At 47.5% G+C, this 27,545-nt stretch overlaps 1 protein-coding gene across 1 annotated transcript in view; it reads left to right on the top strand.

The window, feature by feature from the left end:
- The window catches only part of LOC135035821 (zinc finger protein 615-like), a 47,314-nt gene extending 21,475 nt beyond the window's left edge, over positions 1-25,839 (top strand). The window contains exon 5 of the mRNA XM_063954374.1: positions 22,351-25,839. Within this exon, the coding sequence (XP_063810444.1) occupies positions 22,351-24,095 (1,745 nt within the window). The 3' untranslated portion in view covers positions 24,096-25,839. The remainder of the gene's footprint in view (positions 1-22,350) is intronic.
- Positions 25,840-27,545: the final 1,706 nt, after the last annotated feature.

The following is a 27,545-nucleotide window of genomic DNA, read 5'->3' as shown; positions in this document are numbered from 1 at the left end:
TCATAAACTAACACCCCCTAGGGGACCCCCAATGCCGGTACAACTGTAAGTGGTCCCTGCAGCTAACCCGCCGTGGGCGGACGATTTATCTGCTCAATTAAAGAAGTTGAACCAGTCCTTGACTACTAAACAGTCTGACCAACGCTCGCCTAAGTCCAAGGGGTCCTCTAAGCGAACGCTTATCTCCTCACAATCCACTGCTGTCACTGACACCTCGTCTGATGAAGACAGCACATATACTGACCCCACAGGTTCTGACTCAGATACGGCTGATGGGGAGGGTAGTTCACATGTGGATGTTCCTGATCTTTTGGAGGCTATTAAGTTAATTCTGCAGATTACGGATGATCCCGAGCCATCCGTCCCTCCTAAGAAACCAGATTGGTTCAAGCGTCAGAAGGTGGTTAAACAAGTTTCTCTTACGTCCTAGAGGATGCTAGGGACTCCAAAAGGACCATGGGGTATAGACGGGATCCGCAGGAACTTAGGCACACTAAAAGACTTAAGACTGGGTGTGAACTGGCTCCTCCCTCTATGCCCCTCCTCCAGACCTCAGTTAGACTTTGTGCCCAGGAGTGATGGGTCACACACTAGGGGAGCTCTACTGAGTTTCTCTGAAAGACTTTTTGTTAGGTTTTTTATTTTCAGGGAGACCTGCTGGCTACAGGCTCCTGCATTGTGGGACTGAGGGGAGAGAAGCAGACCTACTTCTTCTTAGTTTAAGGGCTCTGCTTCTCAGGCTACTGGACACCATTAGCTCCAGAGGGTTCGATCACTTGGTGCGCCTAGCTGCTTGTTCCCAGAGCCGCGCCGTCATTCCCCTCACAGAAGCCAGAAGAAAGAAGCCGGGTGAGTATGAGAAGATCAGAAGACATCAGGACGGCAGAAGACTTCAGAGACGGCAGGTACAGCACAGCGGTCACGCTGTGCTCCATGCTCCCACACACTTCACCAACGGTATTTACTGGGTGCAGGGCGCTGCGGGGGGGGGGGGGGGGTGCCCTGGGCAGCATGTCACTAAGTCCATTGGGGCGGCAGATTGATTGTGAGTGCCTCGGCACTCACCGCAGACCCCGCCGGCATTTTAAAGCATTTTAAAGCATTTTTGCACTTTTAAATTTGGCGGGGCGGAGCTTCGGTCCGCAGCTCACCGGCGCCATTTTCTCTGCTCCACGAGGCGGTCAGAGAGGAGACACTGCGGAGGACCTCCACGCTCCTGCCTGTGCAAGTACAACGGGGGGTTTTTTACTGAAGGGGGCCGCAGTACTGGTGCTTATTAGTGTAAACAGCGTTGCATATATCGTGGGTTGCGATATATGGGCGCTGGGGTGTGGGCTGGCATACTCCCTCTGTGTCCTTTATCTGGCTTCTCTTGTAGGCCTGTCACCTAACAGAGATTGTATAGGTTTTGTGTTGTGTCGGTACTCTGTGTCGACATGTCTGAGGCTGAAGCTTATTCCCCGGAGGAGGTTATTGTGGGAGTGGATGCAGGGCTCGACTTGGGGATGTCGACGCAGCCGGCTCCAGATTTAATGACATTACTGAGTACGCTGAACTCGAGTGTAACTTCATTGTCCAAAAGGCTAGATAAATCTGAGGAGCAGACCCAGGTATGGAGAAGGTCCATGGAAGAGGCTTTGTCTCAGGTTCAAACCCCATCTGGGTCCCACAAACGTCCATTTAAGCAGGTGGGGGATACGGATACTGACACGGACTCCGATTCCGACGTCGATTTCACTGAGGCAGCGTTACATCCCCGTTTACTTAAGAGTATTCAGTACATGGGCCCTCATTCCGAGTTGATCGGTCGCAAGGCGAATTTAGCAGAGTTACACACGCTAAGCCTACGCCTACTGGGAGTGTATCTTAGCATCTTAAAATTGCGACCGATGTATTCGCAATATTGCGATTACAAACCTCGTAGCAGTTTTAGAGTAGCTTCAGACTTACTCTGCCTGTGCGATCAGTTCAGTGCTTTTCGTTCCTGGTTGACGTCACAAACACACCCAGCGTTCGCCCAGGCACTCCCACCGTTTCTCCGGCCACTCCTGCGTTTTTTCCGGAAACGGTAGCGTTTTCAGCCACACGCCCCTAAAACGCCGTGTTTCCGCCCAGTAACACCCATTTCCTGTCAATCACATTACGATCGCCGGAGCGATGAAAAAGCCGTGAGTAAAATTACTTTCTTCATAGCAAAGTTACTTGGCGCAGTCGCAGTGCGAACATTGCGCATGCGTACTAAGCGGATTTTCATTGCGATGCGATGAAAGATACCGAGCGAACAACTCGGAATGAGGGCCATGATTGTGGCTACAAAAGACGTGTTGCACATTTCTGATGAACCTGCGGTACAGGAAAGAAGGATTTGCTTGTTCAAGGGTAAAAAACCTGAGGTAAAATTTCCTCCATCTCATGAAATTAATACTCTTTGTGAAAAGGCTTGGGAGTCGCCGGATAAGAAATGGCAGATTCCCAGAGGATTTACATGGTGTATCCCTTTCCCTCAGATGACAGGGAAAAATGGGAAACATCTCCAACTGTTGACAAAGCTTTATCTTGTTTGTCTAAGATAGTGGCGCTTCCGTCTCCTGACACGGCAGCTCTCAAAGATCCGGCGGATCGCAAGCTGGAGACGTCTCTGAAGTCCATTTTCGCTAATTCGGGTGCATTGCTCAGACCTGCTGTGGCGTCGGTATGGGTGAGTAGTGCCATTGCTAAATGGGCTGAAAATTTAGCAAATGATATAGAGACTCTGGATAGAGATAATGTACTGCTAACTCTTGGTTATATTAAGGACGCAGCAGATTACATGAAGGATGCGGCAAGGGACATCTGTCTCTTGGATTCAAGAACCAATGCCATGTCGATATCAGCCAGGAGGACCCTGTGGATCCATCAATGGAACGCGGATGCCGACTCCAAGAAAAATATGGAAGCACTACCATTCAAAGGTACTGTCTTATTCGGGGACGGCTTGGCTGACCTGGTCTCGACCGCGACCGCGGGTAAGTCCTCTTTTCTCCCTTATGTTCCCACACAACAAAAAAAGGCACCACATCCACAGATGCAGTCCTTTCGTCACAACAAATACAGGCGTGGAAAAGGCTCGTCCTTTCTCGCTTCAAAGGGTAGAGGGAGGGGAAGGAAATCTCCTGCAGGGTCAAACGCCCAGGACCAAAAGTCCTCCCTTGCTGCTACCAAGCCCACCGCATGACGCTGGGGCTTCCCTGGGGGAGTCCGAACCGGTGGGGGGCCGTCTGCAAAATTTCAGTCAGGTCTGGTTTCAATCAGGCCTGGATCCCTGGATACTAGAGATCGTGCCTCGGGGTTACAAACTGGAGTTTCAGGAGATGCCCCCTCACCGGTTCTTCATTTCGGCATTACCAGTTGGTCTTCCGGACAAGGAGGTAGTGCTAGCAGCAATTCAAAAACTGTGTCTGCAGAGGGTCATTGTTCCCGTTCCCTCTTCTCAGAGGGGGGAGGGGTTCTACTCGAGCCTCTTTGTAGTGCCGAAACCGGACGGTTCGGTCAGACCAATTCTAAATTTAAAATCCCTCAATCCATATTTGAAAGTGTTCAAGTTCAAGATGGAAACCCTTCGAGCTGTCATCTCCAGCCTGGAAGGGGGGGAGTTTATGGCGTCAGTCGACATAAAGGATGCCTACTTACATGTCCCAATATATCCTCCGCATCAGGCTTTCCTCAGGTTTGCGATACAGGATTCTCATTACCAATTTCAGACGTTGCCGTTTGGCCTTTCCACGGCTCTGAGGATTTTCACCAAGGTCATGGCGGAAATGATGGTGCTGATTCGCAAACAAGGGGTTTCAATTATCCCGTACTTGGACGATCTCCTGATAAAGGCGCGGTCCAAGGAACGGTTGCTGAGGAGTGTGGAGTTGTCTCTATCGGTCCTGCGACAACATGGTTGGGTCCTCAATTTACCGAAATCACAGTTGATTCCGACCACTCGCCTTACGTTTCTGGGCATGATTCTGGATACAGGGGTGCAGAAGGTATTCCTTCCAGAAGAAAAGGCTCGGGAATTGCAGACGATGGTCACGGAACTTCTGAAGCCGTCACGGGTTCTGGGGAAGATGGTCGCTGCGTACGAAACCATTCCATACGGCAGATTTCACACCCGTGTCTTTCAGTGGGACTTGCTGAGCAAATGGTCAGGGTCTCATCTACACATTCACCAGAAGATCAGTCTGTCCCCCAGAACCAGAATCTCTCTCCTATGGTGGCTAAAGGTGAATCACCTCCTGGAGGGACGCCGATTCGGTATCCAGGAGTGGGTACTTCTGACGACAGATGCAAGTCTCCGGGGCTGGGACGCAGTCGCCCAAGGAAGAAATTTCCAGGGAAAATGGTCGCCCCAAGAAGCCTGTCTCCACATAAATGTTCTAGAGTTAAGAGCAATTTACAACGGCCTGCTCCAAGCAAGAAGTCTTCTTCAGGGTCATCCGGTTCTGGTACAGTCAGACAACATCACAGCGGGGGCCCATGTAAACCGGCAAGGCGGAACAAAGAGCAGAGCGGCAATGGTGGAGTCGACAAAGATACTTCGCTGGGCGGAACAACACCTCAGCGCACTGTCAGCGGTTTTTCTACCAGGGGTGGACAACTGGGAAACGGATTTCTCAGCAGACACGATATTCATCCGGGAGAGTGGGCTCTGCACCAAGAGGTTTTTGCAGAAGTGACAGATCGCTGGGGAATTCCGATGATAGACATGATTGCGTCTCGCCTCAACAAGAAACTTCCGAGATATTGTTCCAGGGCAAGGGACCCACAGGCCACAGCGGTGGACGCCCTGGTGTCTCCATGGATCTTCCGGTCGGTGTATGTGTTCCCTCCTCTTCCTCTCATTCCAAAGGTGCTGGCGATCATTCGTCGAACAAAGGTTCAGGCAATTCTCGTCGCACCAGACTGGCCAAGAAGGTCCTGGTACCGGATCTTCAGAACTTGTTGGTGGACGATCCTTGGCCGCTTCCTCTAAGAGAGGATCTGTTGTTGCAGGGTCCATGCGTGTTCCCGGACTTACCGCGGCTGCGTTTGATGGCATGGGGGTTGAGCGCCAGATCTTAGCTTGCAAGGGCATTCCCAGGGAGGTCATTCCAACTCTCATTAAGGCTCGGAAAGAGGTTACGGCAAAACATTATCACCGTATCTGGAGGAAATACGTTTCCTGGTGTGAGGTTAAAAAGGCCCCGGCGGAGGATTTTCACTTGGGTCGTTTTCTCCACTTTTTACAGGCGGGGGTAGATGCAGGCCTGAAGTTGGGCTCCATTAAGGTGCAGATTTCAGCGTTGTCGATTTTCTTTCAACGAGAATTAGCTACCATTCCAGAGGTGCAGACTTTTGTGAAAGGGGTGATGCATATCAATCCACCGTTTGTACCGCCTGTAGCCTCATGGGACCTTGAGGTTGTCCTGCGATTCCTTATGCCCTCCTGGTTCGAACCTTTGCGGAAGGTTGAATTAAGATTTCTCACTTGGAAGGTGGTTATGCTGTTAGCGCTGGCATCCGCCAGACGAGTTTCGGAGTTGGCGGCCTTATCGCATAAGAGTCCGTATTTAATATTTCATGCGGGTAGAGCGGAATTGAGGACTCGTCCACAATTTCTACCAAAGGTGGTTTCGTCATTTCACATTAACCAGCCTATTGTCGTTCCGGTAGCTTCGGATGTTGTGGCTATTCCAAAATCGCTGGATGTTGTAAGAGCGTTAAAGGTTTACGTTTCCAGGACAGCCGTTACTAGGAAAACTGAAGCATTGTTCGTTTTGTATGCGGCAAACAAGCTTGGTCATCCAGCGTCGAAACAAACTATTGCTCGTTGGATTTGTAATACGATCCAACAGGCTTATTCTTCGGTGGGGTTACCGGTGCCGAAGGTGGTTAAAGCCCATTCTACCAGAAAGGTGGGTTCATCTTGGGCGGCTGCCCGAGGTGTCTCGACACTTCAGCTTTGCCGAGCAGCTACTTGGTCGGGTTCGAACACTTTTGCTAAATTCTATAAGTTCGATACACTGGCTGAGGGGGACCTGGCGTTTGCGCAGTCGGTGCTGCAGAGTCGTCCGCACTCTCCCGCCCGTTCTGGAGCTTTGGTATAATCCCCATGGTCCTTTTGGAGTCCCCAGCATCCTCTAGGACGTAAGATGAAATAGGATTTTGGTACTCGCCGTTAAATCCTTTTCTCCTAGTCCGTAGAGGATGCTGGGCGCCCGTCCCAGTGCGGACTATTACTTGCATTATGAGAATTTACTTACTGTTGAGTTTGTTGTACACAACGTTTGGTTTGTTACAGCTGGTTGCTGGAGTTTTTACATTTACTGTTATCTGGTTTTGGTATTATTCCGGTTGTGCGGAATGTCTTTGGTGTGGGCTGGTACTTTGGATAGCCCTTAGTTTAAACAAAAATCTTTCCATGTACTGTCCATCTCTCCTGGGCACAGTTCCTATAACTGAGGTCTGGAGGAGGGGCATAGAGGGAGGAGCCAGTTCACACCCAGTCTTAAGTCTTTTAGTGTGCCTAAGTTCCTGTGGATCCCGTCTATACCCCATGGTCCTTTTGGAGTCCCCAGCATCCTCTACGGACTAGGAGAAAAGGATTTAACGGTGAGTACCAAAATCCTATTTTTACCTCACTCTGATCACCTAGTGGATATACGTCAGGAACCCTGGGAAAACCCGGGTACGAAGTTTGTGCCTCAAAAGAAGATACTGGCTCGCTATCCCCTCGCGCCAGAGCTGTCTAAGAATTGGGAAACACCTCCTCCATTGGACTCACATGTGGCTAGGATGGGGGTTTCCTCAGCTCTACCTGTCACTACCGTCACGTCTCTAAAAGAGCCTACGGATAAACGTGTGGAGGGTTGTCTGAAAGCGATTTACACCCTCACGGGTGCTGCACAAAGGCCCACTATTGCAGTTACATGGGCTGCAGCGGCTATTGAAGCATGGGCCTTGGAGTTAGAAGCTGAAATCTCTTCTGACCATGCTAGACAATGTTATATATTGTCACAGCTTCTTGATATATTAAAGAGGCGGCTTCTGATGCCGGTGTTCTGGCAGCCAAGGCTTCTACTACGTCAGTCCTGGCTCGCCGAATATTGTGGCTGAGATCCTGGTCTGTGGATCTGGATTCTAGAAAAACCCTGGAGGTACTCCCTTTCAAGGGAGATATTCTGTTTGGGGAGAACTTAAATAAGATAGTGGCTGACTTGGCTACTGCCAAAACTGCCTGTCTGCCTAATACCGCTCCTTCTGTTTCGAAGGCTAAAGGTACGTCCTTTCGCCCCTTTCGTCCTTCAGGTAAAGCAAAAGGTCAGGCGTACCATAAGCAGGCCCGCACTTCCAAACCTGGTAAGCTGAAGCCCAAAAGAGCCTGGGCTGCCCGTCAGCCAGCCTCCAAGACCGATAAGCCTGCCGCATGACGGGGCGGGCCTCCCCCTGGGGGTCCCAGGGTGGGGGGCCGGCTTCTAGGGTATACCCAGGAATGGTTGAAGACCACTTCAGATGCCTGGGTACGGGAAGTCGTCACTCGGGGTTACGCCATAGCCTTCAAATACCGACCCCCTCATCGATTTTTCCAGACAGACGTCCCTTTGGACCAGGCAAAGGCAAAAACTCTACACTCAGTGGTACAGACCCTCCTGGATACAGGAGTCATAGTATAGGTGCCTCTTGCTCAGAGGGGCCGGGGGTACTATTCTCAGCTGTTTCTAGTCCCGAAACAGAATGGGTCCTCCCGGCCCATTCTCAACCTCAAGGCATTGAACAGTTTTGTGAAGGTTTCCAAGTTCCGTATGGAAACCCTTCACTCTATAGCCCTGGCCTTGGAACCTGGGGACTACATGGTCTCCCTGGACATACAGGATGCTTACCTGCATATTCCTATAGCAGTGTCACATCAAATATACCTGAGGTTCGCTATTGGCAACCTCCATTACCAGTTTTGGGCGTTACCTTACTTACTCCGCGAGTCTTCACCAAAGTCATGGCGGTGATGACGGTGGTACTCCGCCGTCAAGGGGTCAGGATACTGCCGTATCTGGACGACTTGTTAATCCTGGCAAATTCCCCAGATCTTCTCCTATGTCATCTGGATATGCTGGTCCGGTTTCTACAAGCCCACGGGTGGCTCATCAACTGGAAGAAATCCTCCCTGGTAACCTGCTCAGAGCATGGTGCTCCTAGGAGCGTTGTTGGACAGTCACAACCAGAGGTTGTTCTTGTCTCAGGAGAAAGTCCTGAAGCTTCAGGACAGGATTCGTTGCTTCCTTTCTCGTCCGCGAGTGTCGATACATTCGGCAAGGCGGGTGCTGAACCTAATGGTATCCGCATTCGACATGGTGGAGTATGCTCAATTCCATTCTCGCCCCAACCAGAGGCTGATTCTAGCCAAGTGGGACGGCCTGCCTCACCAGATCAGATCTCAAATGATCTTACTGACTCTGGAGGTCCGTCTGTCGCTACACTGGTGGCTCCGGGACCTACAATTGTGCAGGGGTCGTCCCTTCTGGATATCCAACTGGGTCCTGTTGACAACAGATGCCAGTCTAAGAGGTTGGAGCATGGTGCTGGAGCAACACTCCCTTCAGGGTCGGTGGACCAAGGAGTAATCTCTCCTCTCGATCAACATTCTGGAATTGCAGGCGGTCTTCAATGCGTTGAACCTGGCCCAGCCTTTAATTCAGAACCATCCTGTTCAAGTACAGTCGGACCACGCCACCACGGTGGCTTACATAAATCATCAAGGCGGCACTCGAAGCCGTTTGGCAATGAAGGAAGTCTCACTGATTTTACGTTGGGCGAAACCCCATTTACCAGCCATATCGGCAATCTTCATTCCGGGAGTCCTGAATTGGGAAGTGGACTTTCTCAGTCGTCAGGACGTGCATGCCGGCGAGTGGGGCCTCCATCCAGAAGTGTTTCAACTCCTCGTGGAAAAGTGGGGTCTTCCAGACGTGGATCTGATGGCGTCTCAACACAATCACAAGGTTCCGGTCTTCGGAACAAGGACAAGGGATCTTCAAGCAGCATTCGTGGATGCGCTGGCGGTGCCGTGGAGGTTTCGGCTGCCGTATGTGTTCCCTCCGGTGTCACTCCTGCCCAGGGTAATTCGGAAGTTCAAGCAAGAAAAAGGAAATCTGCTTCTCATAGCTCAGGTGTGGCCCAGACAGCACTGGTTCTCAGACCTTCAGGGTCTATCGTCAGAGCGTCCTATTCTACTTCGACAACGCCCAGACCTCCTTGTTCAGGGCCCCTGTGTCTACCAGGACCTAGCCCGGCTGTCTTTGACGGCGTGGCTCTTGAAGCTTCCGTCTTGAGGGCTAAGGGTTTTTCTGAAGAGGTCATTAAAACTATGTTGCGGGCCTGGAAACCAGCTTCTGCTCGGATTTACCATAGGGTCTGGCATTCCTACTTTGGTGCGCATCTAACAATTATGACGCTCCCAAGTTTAGTACAGCCAAGCTTTTGGCTTTTCTGCAGCACGGCCTAGAGTTTTGGCCTGCGTCTGGCCTCCCTAAGGTTCATATTTCTGCCTTGTCGGTGTGGTTTCAGGGAAAAATTGTGGCTTTGCCTGATGTTCATACTTTCACTCAGGGTGTGTTGTGTATCCAACCTTCCTATGTCCCGCCTGTGGCTCCTTGGGACTTGTCAGTGGTTTTGGAGGCGTTGCAGGAGCCTCCATTTGAACCTCTTGGTTCAGCTGACCTTAAGTGGCTTTCCCTTAAGGTGGTGTTCTTGCTGGCTATTGCCTCTGCTAGAAGAGTGTCGGATTTGGGTGCCTTGTCTTGTAGTTCCCCATATCTGATTTTTCACCGTGACAGGGCGGTTCTTAGGATTCGTCCCGGATATTTACCTAAGGTGGTTTCTTCGTTCCACCTTAATCAGGAGATTGAAGTTCCGGCCTTTGTGTCTCCTGATTTGTCTCCCAAAGAGTGGTCTTCGGATGTGGTACTGGCTCTCCGTATCTATGTGAAGAGAACTGCTTCTATTAGGAAAACTGATTCTCTCTTTATTCTGTTTGTATTTCACAAATGGGGCTGGCCTGCTCACAAGCAGTCTTTGGCGAGATGGATTAGAATGGTGATTGCACATGCTTATGTGAGGGCTGGTCTGTCAGCTCCTGCTCACATTACGGCCCATTCTACTCGGTCTGTTGGACCTTCTAGGGCAGCCCGCCGTGGTGCGACCCTTGCACAATTGTGCATGGCGGCTACGTGGTCCTCAGTGAACACTTCATTAGGTTCTATGCCTTAGATACCGCCGCTTTCAAGGGTGCTTCATTTGGACGCCGGGTTCTTGTGCCCGCTACTGTGAGTCCCCTCCAATTTAGGACATCCCCAATGTTTATCCTTGTGGAGCCAAATGTACCACGCATCAGAAAACGAGTTTTATAGTAAGAACTTACCTTTGTTAAAACTCTTTCTGCGAGGTACACTGGGCTCCACAAGGCGCCCACCCTGACGCACTTAGCTTCTTTGGGTTGGTATGGCATTAGCCGCTGACACTTCTCCTGTCGGGAGAGTGTGTTTGTTGCAATTGGCAGTTGTCGTCTCTTTTACTTGCTACTGCATTGGGCTGGTAACAAAACTGAGCTCCTGTGCACGGAGGCGGGGTGATATAGGAGGCGGCGCTATGCATTTTGGGAAGAAGGTCAAAGCTTTTGAGCCTGTTGGTGCTTCAGATCAAGATCCTACTCTACACCCCAATGTCTATCCTTGTGGAGCCCAGTGGAGCCCAGTGTACTTTGCAGAAAGAGTTTTAACAAAGGTAAGTTCTTACCATAAAACTCGTTTTTCATTCACAAGATCTGCTAGGAGAGGGCAATTATCAGCCCATTTCCTGATCACAGAAGGTAGGGGATCATTATTCAGTCCTACATAGTAAGTGCATTTTTCCCTTTAAAATACATGTGACCACATCTTACATATAAATACATGTAAACATGCAATCCTACAACTGTGCACAGAGCACTACATATGACATGGTAAAACACATCATTAAACATATTTTTAAGCAGTCCGCGCCCAGCGCCCTAAGTACATTTCAAATATGGTGCCTAGCACCAGTTGTCCTTAAAATGGCGCTGGGCACTTAAGGGTTAACCCCTTATGTGCCATGGCCGCCATTAACCATGTGGCCCCCAGGGTCTCCGGCCACACTTACCTTTTGTTAATTCTTCGAGGTCGATAGGGTCCACAGGTTGCCCACCCTGACACACCTGGATTCTGTGGGTGACTCTTCGTAGTCACCGGTTCCCTACTCTTATCAGAAAGTGTGTGTTCTTCTGTGTGCCACAATCTCCCTTCTCTCCTGTCCTGCTCCTGCCTTGGGCTTGTTGGCAAAACTGAGCATGCCTGAGTATGGAGGTGTGGTATAGGGGGGAAGGACCAATGCTTCTTGAGATACCAGAAACGTAACTGCTTGTTGCCCAGGTCCTTCACCACCTGCATCCCCCATGGTAATCCCTGTGGACCCTATGGACCTCGAAGAGAGTGAACAAAGGTAAGTTTTACCATAACTCTCCTTTTTCTGTAGCTTACTTGTTGGTTCTCTGCCACATGAAGGCAAACCGAGAACTGAGCTCACTACCGGAGATCACCAGTCCGATCTTTGTATCAGTCCTGGATGTCGCCAATGGTATTCTGCGCATGCATGCACAATGCACCATGGGAGGTCGCTGGCTTCAGGGGACTATACCGTAGATAGGACCCAGAACTGCTTCATAGTTCCCAATTTCTAAAGCAGAGTAATGGGACCTGTATGTAACATCTGTATACATTAAAGGATGAAGAAATACAAAATTGGTCCGTAAGGTACTGGCATTGCTAGTATAGAGACCTCATAGGTAGAGATTTGCTTCATAATTCATGAGGAAACCAATGATTATGGGCATTCTGTACGGATGTCCTGGAGAAGGTATCCAGACCATCCCTGTGTACAGAGTGCGGATCATGTAAAGAGGGAGAGAATTCCTGTTGGTGGTTTATTTGAGCACCTTGTATTTTCGGGTCTACAGCATCCAGCTAGAGTGGCTACTGGAAGGACCTAGCTATAGGCCCCTGGGCTAGGGGAATGGCCTGGCTATAGGCCTCTGGGCTAGGGGAAGGGCCTTGCTATAGGCGCCTGGGCTAGGGGAAGGGCCTGGCTATAGGCCCCTGGGCTAGGGGAATGGCCTGGCTATAGGCCCTTGGGCTAGGGGAAGGTCCTGGCTATAGGCCCCTGGGCTAGGGGAAGGGCCTGGCTATAGGCCCTTGTGCTAGGGGAAGGGCCTGGCTATAGGCCTCTGGGTTAGGGGAAGGGCCTGGCTATAGGCCTCTGGGTTAGGGGAAGGGCCTGGCTATAAGCCCCTGGGCTAAGGGAAGGGACTGGCTATAGGTGTCTGGGCTAGGGGAAGGGCCTGGCTATAGGCCCCTGGGCTAGGGAAATTAACTGGATATAGGCCCCTGGGCTAGGGGAAGGGCCTGGCTATAGGCCCCTGGGCTAGGGGAATGGCCTGGCTATAGGCCCTTGGGCTAGGGGAAGGTCCTGGCTATAGGCCCCTGGGCTAGGGGAAGGGCCTGGCTATAGGCCCTTGTGCTAGGGGAAGGGCCTGGCTATAGGCCTCTGGGTTAGGGGAAGGGCCTGGCTATAGGCCTCTGGGTTAGGGGAAGGGCCTGGCTATAAGCCCCTGGGCTAAGGGAAGGGACTGGCTATAGGTGTCTGGGCTAGGGGAAGGGCCTGGCTATAGGCCCCTGGGCTAGGGAAATTAACTGGATATAGGCCCCTGGGCTAGGGGAAGGGCCTGGCTATAAGCCCCTGGGCTAGGGAAAGGGCCTGACTATAGGCCCCTGGGCTAGGGAAACAACCTGGATATAGGCACCTGGGCAGCAGATGCTTGGTCAAATAAAATACCTGGCGAATACCCATTTATAGGGGCCCTGTCTTCTGGAGACAAATTAGGTGATACTAAACTTCTCTGGCAAAAGTGACGGTGTAATTATTCTCATTCTCCATCACGTCAGCATTCTAAAGACTTAAGAAACTATAGGTCAGTAAGACAATATAGTACGAACTATAGGTCAGTAAGACAATACAGAAGGAAACTATAGGTCAGTAAGACAATATAGAAGGAAGCTATAGGTCAGTAAGACAATACAGAAGGAAGCTATAGGTCAGTAAGACAATACAGTAAGAAACAATAGGTCAGTAAGAAAATACAGTAAGCAACTATATGTCAGTAAGACAATACAGTAAGAAACTATAGGTCAGTAAGACAATACAGTAGGAAATTATAGGTCAGTAAGACAATACAGTAAGCAACTATAGGTCAGTAAGACAATACAGTAGGAAATTATAGGTCAGTAAGACAATACAGAAGGAAACTATAGGTCAGTAAGACAATACAGAAGAAAGCTATAGGTCCGTAAGACAATACAGAAGGAAACTATAGGTCAGTAAGACAATACAGTAAGCAACTATATGTCAGTAAGACAATACAGTATGCAACTATAGGTCAGTAAGACTACAGTAGGAAACTATAGGTCAGTAAGACGATACAGTAAGCAACTATAGGTCAGTAAGACAATACAGTAGGAAACTATAGGTCAGTAAGACAATACAGTAGGAAACAATCTAATAAACCCAATATTTGGAAATAAATGAGAGCGCAATTGCAATTAAAAATATAGTAAATACTTTAATACATGCACAACATATATTAGACAAAATTAAAAACAAAGTTATTCTAAAAGGTTATTCTAAAAAGTCAAATTGATTATTGGTGCTTGACACCCCCCCAGAGGGTTCCACAACCTGTAACTGATCCGGTAATTGCCTGTAAATCAATCACTGTCTCAAATGTTGGTAGCTTTTTCTACTATGTTTGAATAGAGTTCCACAGAATGATGGTTTTTTAGAAGTAAATCTGATGCTCACCGCTGCTGGAGTTCAATAGCAATAAACTTCCCAATATCTGGTGCAGCGGAGGGAGAAGGAGCATCCACCTCTCTGGATCCAAATGCGGTATGAAGAGAGGAAAGAGTGGCTGTCAGCAGCGCCGCTCACAGATTGTTGTAGATAATTGTGGAGTACGGAGCACGGGCTGACAGGGACACTGTGACAGCCACTCTTTCCTCTCTTCATACGGCATTTGGATCCAGAGAGGTGTATGCTCCTTCTCCCTCCGCTGCACCAGATATTGGGAAGTTTATTGCTATTGAACTCCAGCAGCGGTGAGCATCAGATTTACTTCTAAAAAACCATCATTCTGTGGAACTCTATTCAAACATAGTAGAAAAAGCTACCAACACAGTGATTGATTTACAGGCAATTACCGGATCAGTTACAGGTTGTGGAATCCTCTGGGGGGGTGTCAAGCACCAATAATCAATTTGACTTTTTAGAATAACTTTGTTTTTCATTTTGTCTAATATATGTTGTGCATGTATTAAAGTATTTACTATATTTTTAATTGCAATTGCGCTCTCATTTATTTCCAAATATTGTCTTTAATTAGGTGATAATCCAAATCACCTGTTGGGAGCAGCAACTACAATTATTTATTTACAAGTGTTCAATTAGACTTAAGGGAAACTTGCGCCTGATAAACAAGTGTTATTGTTTATTATTGTTTTTTATAATCTAATAAACCCTTTCACATGAGTTGGTAACACTGCACAACTGCACAGTACGGCGACAATTGCATGAGAAAATTAAACATTTGCACTAAAACCTTTGGCGAATTATCACTTTTTGCGGATAATTGGATAGTGTTAGGATCTCCTGCTCTGTGCTGCCACGTCGTCATGGCAACCGGGAGGCAAGTGTTAGCGAAGTAACCTGAGCGCACCTGATACTCCGGTCCGGGTTTTTACTGTGTAGTGGTTACAGGCTCCGTGCACGGCAGGGAATCCGGTGCTGGTTTTGTGCTCACAGTCTGTGAGGTCTGAGTGGGGTGTGGACAGCACCTGCTATATAAACCATCCTCTCAGGCTAGGCAAATGCTGCTGAATCTTTGTTTGTTAGTCAGTTCCAGAGAGTTAGCTAGTACTGTGTTACTTTGTATTTACTTGTTGCTTACTGCGAATAGGCCTTCAGATTCGGTACTTCATTCTGCCAATCTGGACCTAGCAGTAAGACTGGAGTCAGTTGTTTTACCTGCTGGGGTTCTTTTGCTATTCTGTGAACCTAGCAGGTTTGCGGCTGTACTCTCAGACCTGCTTGCTTAATCCTCCCTCACTGTGCAGGGCGTCCAGGTGTCAGTTTAGTGGAAGTAAGTTGAACCTGTGCCCTGCAAGTGGGGGTTAGGATTGTGGATACTCTCATTGTGTCTATATTTCTATCTCTGACCAAGGAGTTTATTCCCACACCCGTTGGTAATTTTCTGTTGCTCTTAGCAACATCATTTCGGGTGCTCCACATGTTAAATCACTACATCTCGCTTCATTGTCCGCTCTATTCCATCTGAGCATTCCTGACACTAGGGAGACGCCCAGTTCCTGAGCCTTTGGGCTTCTCCGTTCACTTTGTGTTTATTAGTTATTCCATCACCTCCTGTGTATGTTATGTTATACTGTCTGTGAGTTCGTTTGCTTTGCATCCCTCTCTGTTTATACACCGGTATACTCCTGTTAGCACTGGTGTGCGTAACATATTCAGCAGCCCTACTCCTGTTGAAATTTTGTGAGCATACCCCTCAAAATACTTTGCAACAGGTGGTCGATCAGGTGCAGGTCCTGACTCGACAATTTAATGAGATGTCCATTAAAATGAACACCCCGCAGGCGGAGCTCCCGCAGCAACAGCGGCAAGTTCAGGGGTTAAGGAGCCGAAAGTAAATTTCCCGGATTGTTTTTCTGGAGATCGCTCGCAGTTCTTCTGTTTCAAGGAGAGCTGTAAGCTATATTTCAGGCTTAGGCCCCAGTCTTCTGGGTCGGAGATTCAGCGGGTGGGCATGGTGATTTCCTTGCTACAAGGAGACCCACAGGTCTGGGCATATGGGTTGCAGCCTGACTGTCCGTCGCTTAAAAGTGTTGATGCTTTTTTTACGGCACTGGGCATTTTGTATGATGACCCTGACAAGATGGCTTCAGCCGAGGCTCAGATTACGGTCCTTAAGCAAGGGCAACGGCCAGCTGAGGTTTATAGTACGGAGTTTCGGAGGTTGGCTCATGATACCCAGTGGAATGACCCAGCCCTGAGAAACCAGTACCGAAGGGGCCTCTCTGACCAGATAAAGGACCAACTGGTACAATATCCCTCGCCTGATAGCTTGGATCAGCTCATGCAGTTATCCATCCGGGTGGATAGACGGCTGAGAGAGCATAGGCTTGAAAGGGAGACAGCAGTTTCCTTTTTCCCAAGGGAACCTCAGACTCTGAGGAATATTCCGAGGAGCCTATGCAGATTGGGGCGTGAGAAGACGCGGAGGAGACAGCAGGGTTTGTGTTTGTACTGTGGGAATAAAGGTCATGTTGTAGTATCATGCCCAGAAAAGCTGGAAAACTTCAGGGCCTGAGGGTGATGGGAAATATCCTGTCAGGCCAGAAGTCAGAATTTCCCAAAAATACTTTTCTCATTCCGGTGACTTTTGAGATCCTCGGTCAAACTGTCAAGACTGAGGCCTTTGTTGACAGTGGGGCCGATGGGGTTTTCATGGACCGTCAATTCGCCCTGGAACACTCTGTTCCCTCAGTACCTTTGGCATCAGAGATTGAGATCTGTGGGTTAAACGGGGAACCATTATCCCAGGGTAAAATTACCTCCTGCACCAGCCAAATTCCTTTGTTTATTGGAGCCACACACTCTGAAAAATTGTCTTTCTATGTGACTGTCTGTTCTTTTGCCCCATTGGTTTTGGGGTTACCCTGGTTAAGGGCCCATAACCCTAAATTTGACTGGGTCTCTGGGGAGATTCTTAGTTGGGGTAGTGATTGTTTCAGGAGTTGCTCAAGCCTTCCAGTCAGGCTCTCGCAGCTAAGTTTGCCAGGATTGCCAGGATGTTATGCAGATTTTGCGGATGTGTTCTCCAAAAAAGTTGCGGAGGTACTACCTCCCCATCGCCCCTATGACTGTGCCATTGATTTGTTGCCGGATGCTAAGCTTCCCAAGAGCAGGTTGTACTCCCTGTCACGTCCTGAGACTCAGGCTATGGCAGAGTAATTTCAGGAGAACTTGGCTAAGGGATTTATCAGACCCCCACAGTCCCCAGTTGGGTCGGGGTTCTTCTTCGTGGGTAAAAAGGACGGTTCGTTGCGACCCTGCATCGACTTCAGGGAATTGAACCGTATTACGATTAAAAACTCGTACCCACTGCCTCTCATTTCGGTTTTGTTTGACCAGCTTTGTACTGCCACCATTTTTTCTAAGATTGACCTATGCGGTGCTTACAATCTAATCCGAATAAGAGAGGGGGATGAATGGAAGACTGCCTTTAATACCCACTCAGGGCATTATGAATATTTGGCGATGCCTTTTGGGCTCTCTAATGCCCCGGCAGTCTTCCAGGAATTGTGCTCAGGGAATATTTGGATAGATTCTTAGTTGCTTATCTAGATGACATCCTAATCTTCTCCCATTCCCTGGAGGAACATTGGAAGCATGTACGCTTAGTCCTCCAGAAACTCAGAGACCACCAGCTTGGGGCGAAGCTGGAGAAGTGCGAATTTGAAGTCCAGCAAATCGCATTTCTAGGGTATATTATCTCCTCAGAAGGTTTCCAAATGGAGGGTTCTGAGGTATAGGCAGTCCTGGATTGGGTGCAGCCCACTAGTTTGAAGGCGCTTCAGCGTTTTCTGGGCTTTGCGAATTTTTATAAACGGTTTATCGCTGGATTTTCATCTATAGTGGCCCCCTTGGTGGCACTCACTAAGAAAGGGGCGTATGTTGCTCACTGGTCTTGTGAGACCAAAGCGGCCTTTGCCCGTCTCAAAAGGGCATTTCTCTCGGCCAAGGTGCTGCGACACCCAGATCCAGAGCGTCCTTTTGTGGTGGAAGTGGATGCCTCTGAGATAGGTATTGGGGCAGTGCTCTCTCAGATGGGGGTGTCTGATAATCACCTTCATCCCTGTGCTTACTTTTCCCGTAAATTTTCGTCTGCCGAGATGAATTATGATGTGGGTAACCGGGAATTGTTGGCTATAAAGGATGCACTCGGGGAGTGGAGACACTGACTTGAGGGGGCTAAGTTTGTGGTCTCAATGCTCACCGACCATAAGAATCTGGCATATTTAGAGTCAGCGAAGCGGCTCAATGCCAGGCAGGCACGATGGGCTTTGTTTTTTGTTTGCTTTAATTTTTTGATAACATATCGCCCTGGGTCAAAAAACATCAAGGCTGATGCGCTCTCGCAGAGTTTTGCTCCAGTCCAAGAGACCACCGAGGAGCCATTGCCCATTGTGTCTCCATCATGTATTTAAAGTGGGTATTACCCAGGACCTCTTGTCATTAGTCCTTAGAGCACAGGAGCAGGCTCCTCCAGACCTTCCGGTAGGTCTCTTGTTTGTGCCTCCTAGGTTAAGACAGCGAGTGTTCCTGGAATTCCATGCCAAGAGGTCGGCAGGGCATCCGGGTATTGCCAGAACTCGGAAGTTGCTGTCTAGGGCGGTGTGGTGGCCCTCGGTGGCTAGGGATGTGGATCAGTGGGTTCGGGCATGTGACGTTTGTGCCCGAAATAAAACTCCTAGAGGGGTTCCTGTTGGCCCATTACATCCACTCTCTATTCCATCTAAGCCATGGACCCACATTTCCATGGATTTTGTGGTGGACTTGCCCAAATCCTCGGGGATGACAGCCATTTGGGTTGTCGTTGACAGGTTTTCGAAGATGGCGCATTTCGTTCTACTGGTTGGGTTGCCATCGGCCAGATGCCTGTCTGAGTTATTTATGCAGCATGTTGTGCGCCTCCACGGGTTGCCACTTGATGTGGTCTCTGACCGTGGATCCCAGTTTGTGGCCAAATTCTGGAGGGCATTTTGTTCTGATCTCCAGATTTCTGTGAGCTTGTCGTCAGGCTACCATCCACCGTCTAATGGGCAGACTGAGAGGGTGAACCAGTCCTTGGAGCAGTTCCTCAGATGTTATGTTTCCAAGTGTCATACTGACTGGGTTGCTCATCTGTCCATGGCGGAGTTTGCCTATAACAATGCGGCTCACTCTGCTACAGGGATCTCTCCCTTCCTTTGTGTGTATGGGCATCATCCTAAGGCCAATTCTTTTGACCCCCTGGATTCCACGCCTGGTGGTTCCTCTGTGGTTTCGGCTCTTAGGGTTATTTGGAGGAAAGTGAAGAAAGCCCTTGTGTCTGTGTCATTAGTGACCAAAAGGGTTTTTGATAAGCGGAGAAGACCCTGGAGCTTCAAATTAGGAGACTTCGTCTGGTTGTCCACCAAGAATTTGAAGGTAAGACAGCCATCTCATAAGTTAGGCCCCCGGTTCATCGGCCCTTATAAGATCACCAGGGTTATCAATCTGGTGGCATTTCAGTTAGATCTGCCCCGTTCATTGGGTATCAATAAAACATTTCATTGTTCCCTTTTAAAACTGGCGGTTAGTAATCCTTCTTCCAGTGGAAGACCTTCTCCTCTTCTGATACGGGGTCAGAGGGAGTTTGTGGTTGAAAGGGTTCTTGACTCCAAGATGGTTCGGGGTTGGCTGTCATTTTTGGTGCACTGGAAGGGGTATGGCCCGGAGGAGCGGTCGTGGGTGCGCAGTTGTGATCTTCATGCCCCCAGACTGATACGCTCTTTCTTCTCGCAGTTCCCCGATAAACCTGGTGGTAGGGGTTCTTTGACCCCTCGTCAGAGGGGGGGTACTGTTAGGATCTCCTGCTCTGTGCTGCCACGTCGCCATGGCAACCGGGAGGCAAGTGTTAGCGAAGTAACCTGAGCGCAAGAAACATAGAAACATAGAATTTGTCGGCAGATAAGAACCACTTGGCCCATCTAGTCTGCCCCTTTTTTTTTATATTATTTTTTTTTTATCACTAACCTTATTTGATCCTTATTTCTTTGTAAGGATATCCTTATGTCTATCCCATGCATGTTTAAATTGCTCTACTGTTTTAGCCTCTACCACCTCTGATGGGAGGCTATTCCACTTGTCCACTACCCTTTCTGTGAAATAATTTTTCCGCAAATTTCCCCTGAACCTCCCCCCCTCCAGTCTCAGTGCATGTCCTCGTGTCCTATTGCTTCTCTTCATTTGGAGAATGTTTCCCTCCTGGACTTTGTTAAAACCCTTCATATATTTGAAAGTTTCTATCATGTCCCCCCTTTCCCTTCTCTGCTCCAAACTATACATATTGAGATTTCTTAGTCTTTCTGGGTATGTTTTGTGATGTAGGCCATGCACCATTTTAGTTGCCCTCCTATGTACTGTTTCTAATGTATTAATATCCTTTTGAAGATATGGCCTCCAGAACTGAATACAGTATTCTAGATGAGGCCGTACCAATGACCTATACAGTGGCATTATTACTTCTTTCTTTCTGCTGCTGATTCCTCTCCCAGTGCAGCCAAGCATCTGACTAGCCTTCCTCATTGCCTTGCTACATTGCTTACCTGCGCACCTGATACTCCGGTCCGGGTTTTTACTGTGTAGTGGTTACAGGCTCTGTGCACGGCAGGGAATCCGGCGCTGGTTTTGTGCTCACAGTCTGTGAGGTCTGAGTGGGGCGTGGACAGCACCTGCTATATAAACCATCCTCTCAGGCTAGGCAAATGCTGCTGAATCTTTGTTTGTTAGTCAGTTCCAGAGAGTTAGCTAGTACTGTGTGACTTTGTATTTACTTGTTGCTTACTGCGAATAGGCCTTGGGATTCGGGACTTCATTCTGCCAATCCGGACCTAGCAGTAAGACTGGAGTCAGTTGTTTAACCTGCTGGGGTTCTTTTGCTATTCTGTGAACCTAGCAGGTTTGCGGCTGTACTCTCAGACCTGCTTGCTTAATCCTCCCTCACTGTGCAGGGCGTCCAGGTGTCAGCTTAGTGGCAGTAAGCTGAACCTGTGCCCTGCAAGTGGGGGTTAGGATTGTGGATACTCTCATTGTGTCTATATTTCTATCTCTGACCAAGGAGTTTATTCCCACACCCGTTGGTAACCCTTTGGGGTTTTTTCTGTTGCTCTTAGCAACATCATTTCGGGTGCTCCACATGTTAAATCACTACATCTCGCTTCATTGTCCGCTCTATTCCATCTGAGCATTCCTGACACTAGGGAGACACCCAGTTCCTGAGCCTTTGGGCTTCTCCATTCACTTTGTGTTTATTAGTTATTCCATCACCTCCTGTGTATGTTATGTTATACTGTCTGTGAGTTCGTTTGCTTCGCATCCCTCTCTGTTCATACACCGGTATACTCCTGTTAGCACTGGTGTGCGTAACAGATAGGGAGATTTTATGATCAACTGAATTCCCCCCATGAAGTGTTTATACATATGACGTTACATTGCGATTACCGCTGGAGGAAACTCTGCCACAATAGAATATAACGTGTAATTTAGCCAGACCTGGTATGAATAAGATTTATTGAGTGTAATTTATTACTGAACAGAATTACCAACACTGAATCAATTAACACCCAATATAATATACATGCTGATTTCTAACAACAAACACACTTGGATTTGTTTTTATTACTTTATTCACCTCTTTATATACTTATCTTTCTGTTTAATGTATCACTGATTTATCTTACATACTTTACTGTACTAAATAAAGGTTATATATTATTTATTAGTGCGCAAACAGGAGAACACTTTCTCTTTGGTATTTTATTATAGCAATGTCCATGTCACCTCTAGTAATCCCACATGAGCGTCCATGTCACCACTAGTAATCCCAAAAGAGCGCTCATGTCACCTCTAGTAATCCCACATGAGCGCCCATGTCACCTCTAGTAATCCCACATGAGCGTCCATGTCACCTCTAGTAATCCCACATGAGCATCCATGTCACCTCTAGTAATTCCACATGAACGTCCGTGTCACCTCTAGTAATCCCACATGAGTGTCCGTGTCACCTCTGGTAATCCCACATGAGTGTCCATGTCACCTCTGGTAATCCCACATGAGTGTCCATGTCACCTCTAGTAATCCCACATCAGCGTCCATGTCACCTCTAGTAATCCCACATCAGCGTCCATGTCACCTCTAGTAATCCCACATGAGCTTTCAGCGTTGATCAAGCTCCAGTCCAAGCATTTTAGTCTTTTTTTTTTTTAAACATTAAAGCAAACCCAGCACTATAGTACGAGTTACAGTGTTATCAATTGTACCCTATGACATCCTGGGTCTTGTCTACTCATTTTATAATTATTTGCCAATTTGAATTTCCATAATTTATTTTATTTCCAGCAGATGGACACACAAGCAGGAATATCTCAGAAGGACATCTAATGTTATCCCCGGATTGTGACATAAAAGATAATGACAGAATACAGGATTCTCCAGGAGATAACCCCATTACCCCAATTATACATCCAGCTCTATCAGCTGATCCCTCTGATCCTGGGAAATGTTCTCCTGATCACTCTGATGTTGGTGCATCTGTTACAGCTCTGACAGTAGATTCAGTGTTTACCTATTCTATAGATTCCAAATGTTTTACGCAGCCCACAAAGCTTATTACCCATCAGCCTGCTAAGACAGGTGAGAGGCCATTTCCATGTTCTGAGTGTGAGAAATGTTTTACATGCAAATCAGCTCTTGTTTCACATCAGAGAAGTCACACAGGTGAGAAGCCATTTCCATGTTCTGAGTGTGGCAAATTTTTTACACGGAAATCAAATCTTGTTACACATCAGAGAAGTCACACAGGTGAGAAGCCATTTCCATGTTCTGAGTGTGAGGAATGTTTTACACTGAAATCAAATCTTGTTAAACATCAGAGAAGTCACACAGGTGAGAAGCCATTTCCATGTTCTGAGTGTGGCAAATTTTTTACACGGAAATCAAATCTTGTTACACATCAGAGAAGTCACACAGGTGAGAAGCCATTTCCATGTTCTGAGTGTGAGGAATGTTTTACACTGAAATCAAATCTTGTTAAACATCAGAGAAGTCACACAGGTGAGAGGCCATTTGCATGCTCAGAGTGTGGGAAATGTTTTTTAAATAAATCAAATCTTGTTGCGCATCAGATAACTCACACAGGTGAGAGGCCATTTGCATGCTCAGAGTGTGGGAAATGTTTTTCAAGTAAATCACATCTTGTTAGACATCAGAGAACTCACACAGTTGAGATGCCATTTGCATGCTCAGAGTGTGGGAAATGTTTTACACAGAGCTCAAATATGATTAAACATCAGAGAACTCATACAGGTGAGAAGCCATTTTCCTGTTCTGAGTGTGGAAAATGTTTTTTACGTAAAGTCTGTCTTGTTAAACATCAGAGAAGTCACACAGGTGAAAAGCTGTTTTCATGCTCTGAGTGTGGGAAATGTTTTTTAAATAAATCGAATCTTATTACACATCAGAGAAGTCACACAGGTGAGAAGCCATTTTCCTGTTCTGAGTGTGGGAAATATTTTTTTAGTAAAGCACATCTAGTTTCACATCAGAGAAGTCACACAGGTGAGAAGCCATTTTTCTGTTCTGAGTGTGGGAAATATTTTTTTCGTAAAGCACATCTAGTTTCACATCAGAGAACTCACACAGGTGAGAAGCCATTTTCCTGTTCTGAGTGTGGGAAATGTTTTTTATTTAAATCGAATCTTATTACACATCAGAGAAGTCACACAGGTGAGAAGCCATTTTCCTGTTCTGAGTGTGGGAAATATTTTTTTAGTAAAGCACATCTAGTTTCACATCAGAGAAGTCACACAGGTGAGAAGCCATTTTCATGTTCTGAGTGTGAGAAATGTTTTACACTGAAATCAAATCTTGTTAAACATCAGAGAAGACACACAGGTGAGAGGCCATATCCATGTCCTGAGTGTGGGAAATGTTTTTTAAATAAATTAAATCTTGTTACACATCAGAGAACTCACACAGGTGAGAGGCCATTTGCATGCTCAGAGTGTGGGAAATGTTTTTCAAGTAAATCACATCTTGTTAGACATCAGAGAACTCACACAGTTGAGATGCCATTTGCATGCTCATGAGTGTGGGAAATGTTTTACACAGAGCTCAAATATGATTAAACATCAGAGAACTCATACAGGTGAGAAGACATTTCCATGTTCTGAGTGTGGGAAATGTTTTTTAAGTAAAGCCCATCTTGTTAAACATCAGAGAACTCACAGGTGAGAAGCCGTTTCCATTCCCTGAGTGTGGGAAATAAATCAGATCTTGTTGAACACATTAGACATTACCCAAGTGAGGAACCATTTTAATCTTCTTGAGTATAATCATCATTGCCATGCATTGTTCCTCAAGGATCAATCCTATCTCCTATACTTTTTGCAATATACATGACCTGGCCTACCACTTCTGTGCAGATGACTTGTCTTTTGCTCCATGTACTGAGAACCCAACACCAATACTAAATGGGATGGTAATGCTATCCCGGTGGACAGAATGCTGGCTGTCAATATAGCAGCAGTGGGGTGAGTGCAAAGAGTTCCCTTGCGGGCTCACTGTTCTCGCTATGCTGCAGGCGCGGTGGCTCATTGTGTTCACCACAGGTGTTATTCCCACTCTATGGGTGTCGTGGACACCCACGAGTGAGAATAGCTGTGGTGAGTGCTGTCGGCATTCCCGGCTGTCGGGATTCTGAATGTCGGGATATTAACTACATCCCATCCTAAATGGTTGTCTAGCTGAGCTCCAGGGGTGGATGATGCCAGTTGGCTGTGACTCAGTCTTAGTGATACGTAATAGAAGTTCACAAACAAAGGACAAGACTACAGCTTTACCAACCATCATGACTTATGCTTTTGAGTGACAAAATGCTGACTGCGGAAACTTTGTGTGGTCCTGGATTGTGGCTGACACAGACATCGGGTATCCGCCACATTCAAATCTTCGTTCTTCCATCTGAGGACCATAGCCAGAATCGAGCTCTTGATACCCTCAGAAGACCTGCCTACAGCCATACATGCATTTGTATCCTCTCACACAGACTACTGCAATGTCCTCTACCTGGGTCTCCCAGCAAAAGAATTACACCGCTTGTAGCTTGTACAGAATGCAGCAGCCAGGCTGTTACCTAACCAGCCCGTTCCTGCCACATAACACCCATTCTCTATTCCCTCCACCGGCTGCCTGTAAGATGGAAAATCTATTTAATAATTGGCTAACTGACCTTCCCAGCCCAACATTACATCGTCCAAGGTACCAGAAGCTGCTTCTGCCTCCCTACTGCCTCACTTGTTTATTGCTGCAGAGAAAGGACTGTTACCAGCAGTACCAGGAAACTCCCATAATGCATTTGGGGGTCAAAATGTTATCTTTGTAGCCCTGGCCATGGAACTTGCTGCCTCGCACAGTCCAAGAGGCCTCCACCCTAGAGCCCTTCACAAGCAGGCTGATGACAGACCTGTTACTCATTTCATTAATGCTCCTCTAGTTCTTACATATATCCCACATGCTTAGTTCTTTGTTCTGTTGTTTATTTTGTATCTTGTGCTTCGTGTGATTGTGTAATGCCAGGTTGTACTATCTATATTGCTGCACGACAATATGGCGGCCATAGGAACGCGTTTCCACTTCTAGTTTCCCATTCTTATCTCATCTGATCATCTTAATCAGGAGTGTTGTGGGATACAAGATCCTATATATATATACATTACCATGTGCATTAGAGTCACCCGGGTTCCATCTGCGGTGGTTTGTTGTATGTTACATCTATATGGTGCGGATACTCCTCTGTATGATTCCATAATAAAAGCTTTTGTTTGCATCTAATTATTGCATTATAGCTTTTTTTCTGTTTTATATTCCCGTCTGAGTAATTCCGCCCTTATATGTCTAATCCCGGAGTGGACCCCAGAAGATTATGTGACCTATATGAGTTTCCATCATTCTGTTTCGTATAAGCATACGTGTAAGAGCTTGTATGGCAGTCACTGTCCGTCACATTCAGGTGGTAGAATGGAAGTGGGACTATCTGGACTGTGAGAGGGACGTGGACACTATCCTGCTATTACTGTTTGGACACGTGGGGTGTGAGTCCTCCCTACAATATTACACTATTGTGTTCTTTATCTGTGTATGAAATACAAATTGCTCCCACGTCTGCATCTTGCAGGCTATTATATAAGCCCCTATAGCTGTTATAGATACATATAATTATGTGTAAGACTGAATGCTGTATCTGCACTGTGTGTGACGCCCAAGCTATACGCTATATGTAATTATGGAAAGATAATAAGCATTAGAGGCTATTACAGATGTGTCCTCATACAGCCAGCCTCAATATGCCACACAGTGGGAGAAGCCTGGCGTGAGTGAGCTGACAGGTCTCGTACAACTCTGCTGGTATCAGGTGGCTTATGCAGAGTAGAGACGCACCAGGAGACTCTGCTGAGTAATGTGACACTTGTATATGTGTGCGACTGAGTCTCTAGGGGAATCATATTCGCTGCAGGATGGATTTGCTCTGTGACTCCGCTGCACTTTATGTAGGCGGGGATCTCGCTGAAAAAAAAGTGCTCGCTGGCCGACAGGTATTGGGCACTTTTAGGTGAATTCGGCAGGCCGGGTGAAGGGGGTGAATCAGGCTAATTGGATTCCCCTATATACGTAGCACAGCACAAGTCGCACACAGATATACAAGTCAGCACAGTCCCCTGTGGGGTCCTGGCTGTGTCACGTTCGTGTTGGTGCAGCAATCGGATATAAGAGGTGCGCAATCCTCTCCCAGGTGTAAAGAACTCAGAGACCGGCTTCACTCTCACTTCCAAATAAAGCTACAAAGTCTAAATCCCCAAACTAATAATTATACACAGTATATAGAAAGGACAGTTCTATAATCTAGTATGTGTATCAGCCACAGTCACTATAATATGGTGATAGTCAGTACACGGGGTCTTATTGGGATAATTGGGATAATCATGTCACCCACTTACATGTCACATGACCTACTGCTTACATGTCACATGACCTACTGCTTACATGGCTGTTGCTGATGTGTACTAGAGATGGAGCCTCAGTTATCTTAGCTCTTTGTGTGACTAAGCGCACCTAGTCACTGTGAGCATCTCTGTCTGGATGGGATATGCGCCTGGACGGAGATAAGCCACATTCACTTGAATGGAGAGGGTCTCCATCCGCGCTCCTGGACAGAGTCGGTCTGAATGGGAGCGTCTCTGTGCACTCCTGGCATGACTAGGTGGATGGATCGCGTAGTCACGCCTGGGCCAGCTAAGATAACGCTGGCTCCATCTGTATGTTATTATTCTAACCCAGGATATCTAATTACTAATTTGGTTTTAGATTTGTTTTCCTCCCCAGGAAGGGAGATCCAAAAATATTGCAATATTTAAATATTACTGTTACCCCTTCGGCGGCACTCCGGCACTTCAGGAGAATAGACCACACCATGTCTTTAAGCCAACGTTTCAGAGTTCATTGAACTTTTTCATCAGGACGATACAACACAATACATTTCA

The sequence above is a fragment of the Pseudophryne corroboree genome, unplaced genomic scaffold (genome assembly GCF_028390025.1).
Source record: "Pseudophryne corroboree isolate aPseCor3 unplaced genomic scaffold, aPseCor3.hap2 scaffold_613, whole genome shotgun sequence".
NCBI lineage: Eukaryota > Metazoa > Chordata > Amphibia > Anura > Myobatrachidae > Pseudophryne > Pseudophryne corroboree.
The sequence above is the reverse complement of the archived record's forward strand: the minus strand, read 5'-3'. Positions and strand labels throughout refer to the sequence as shown.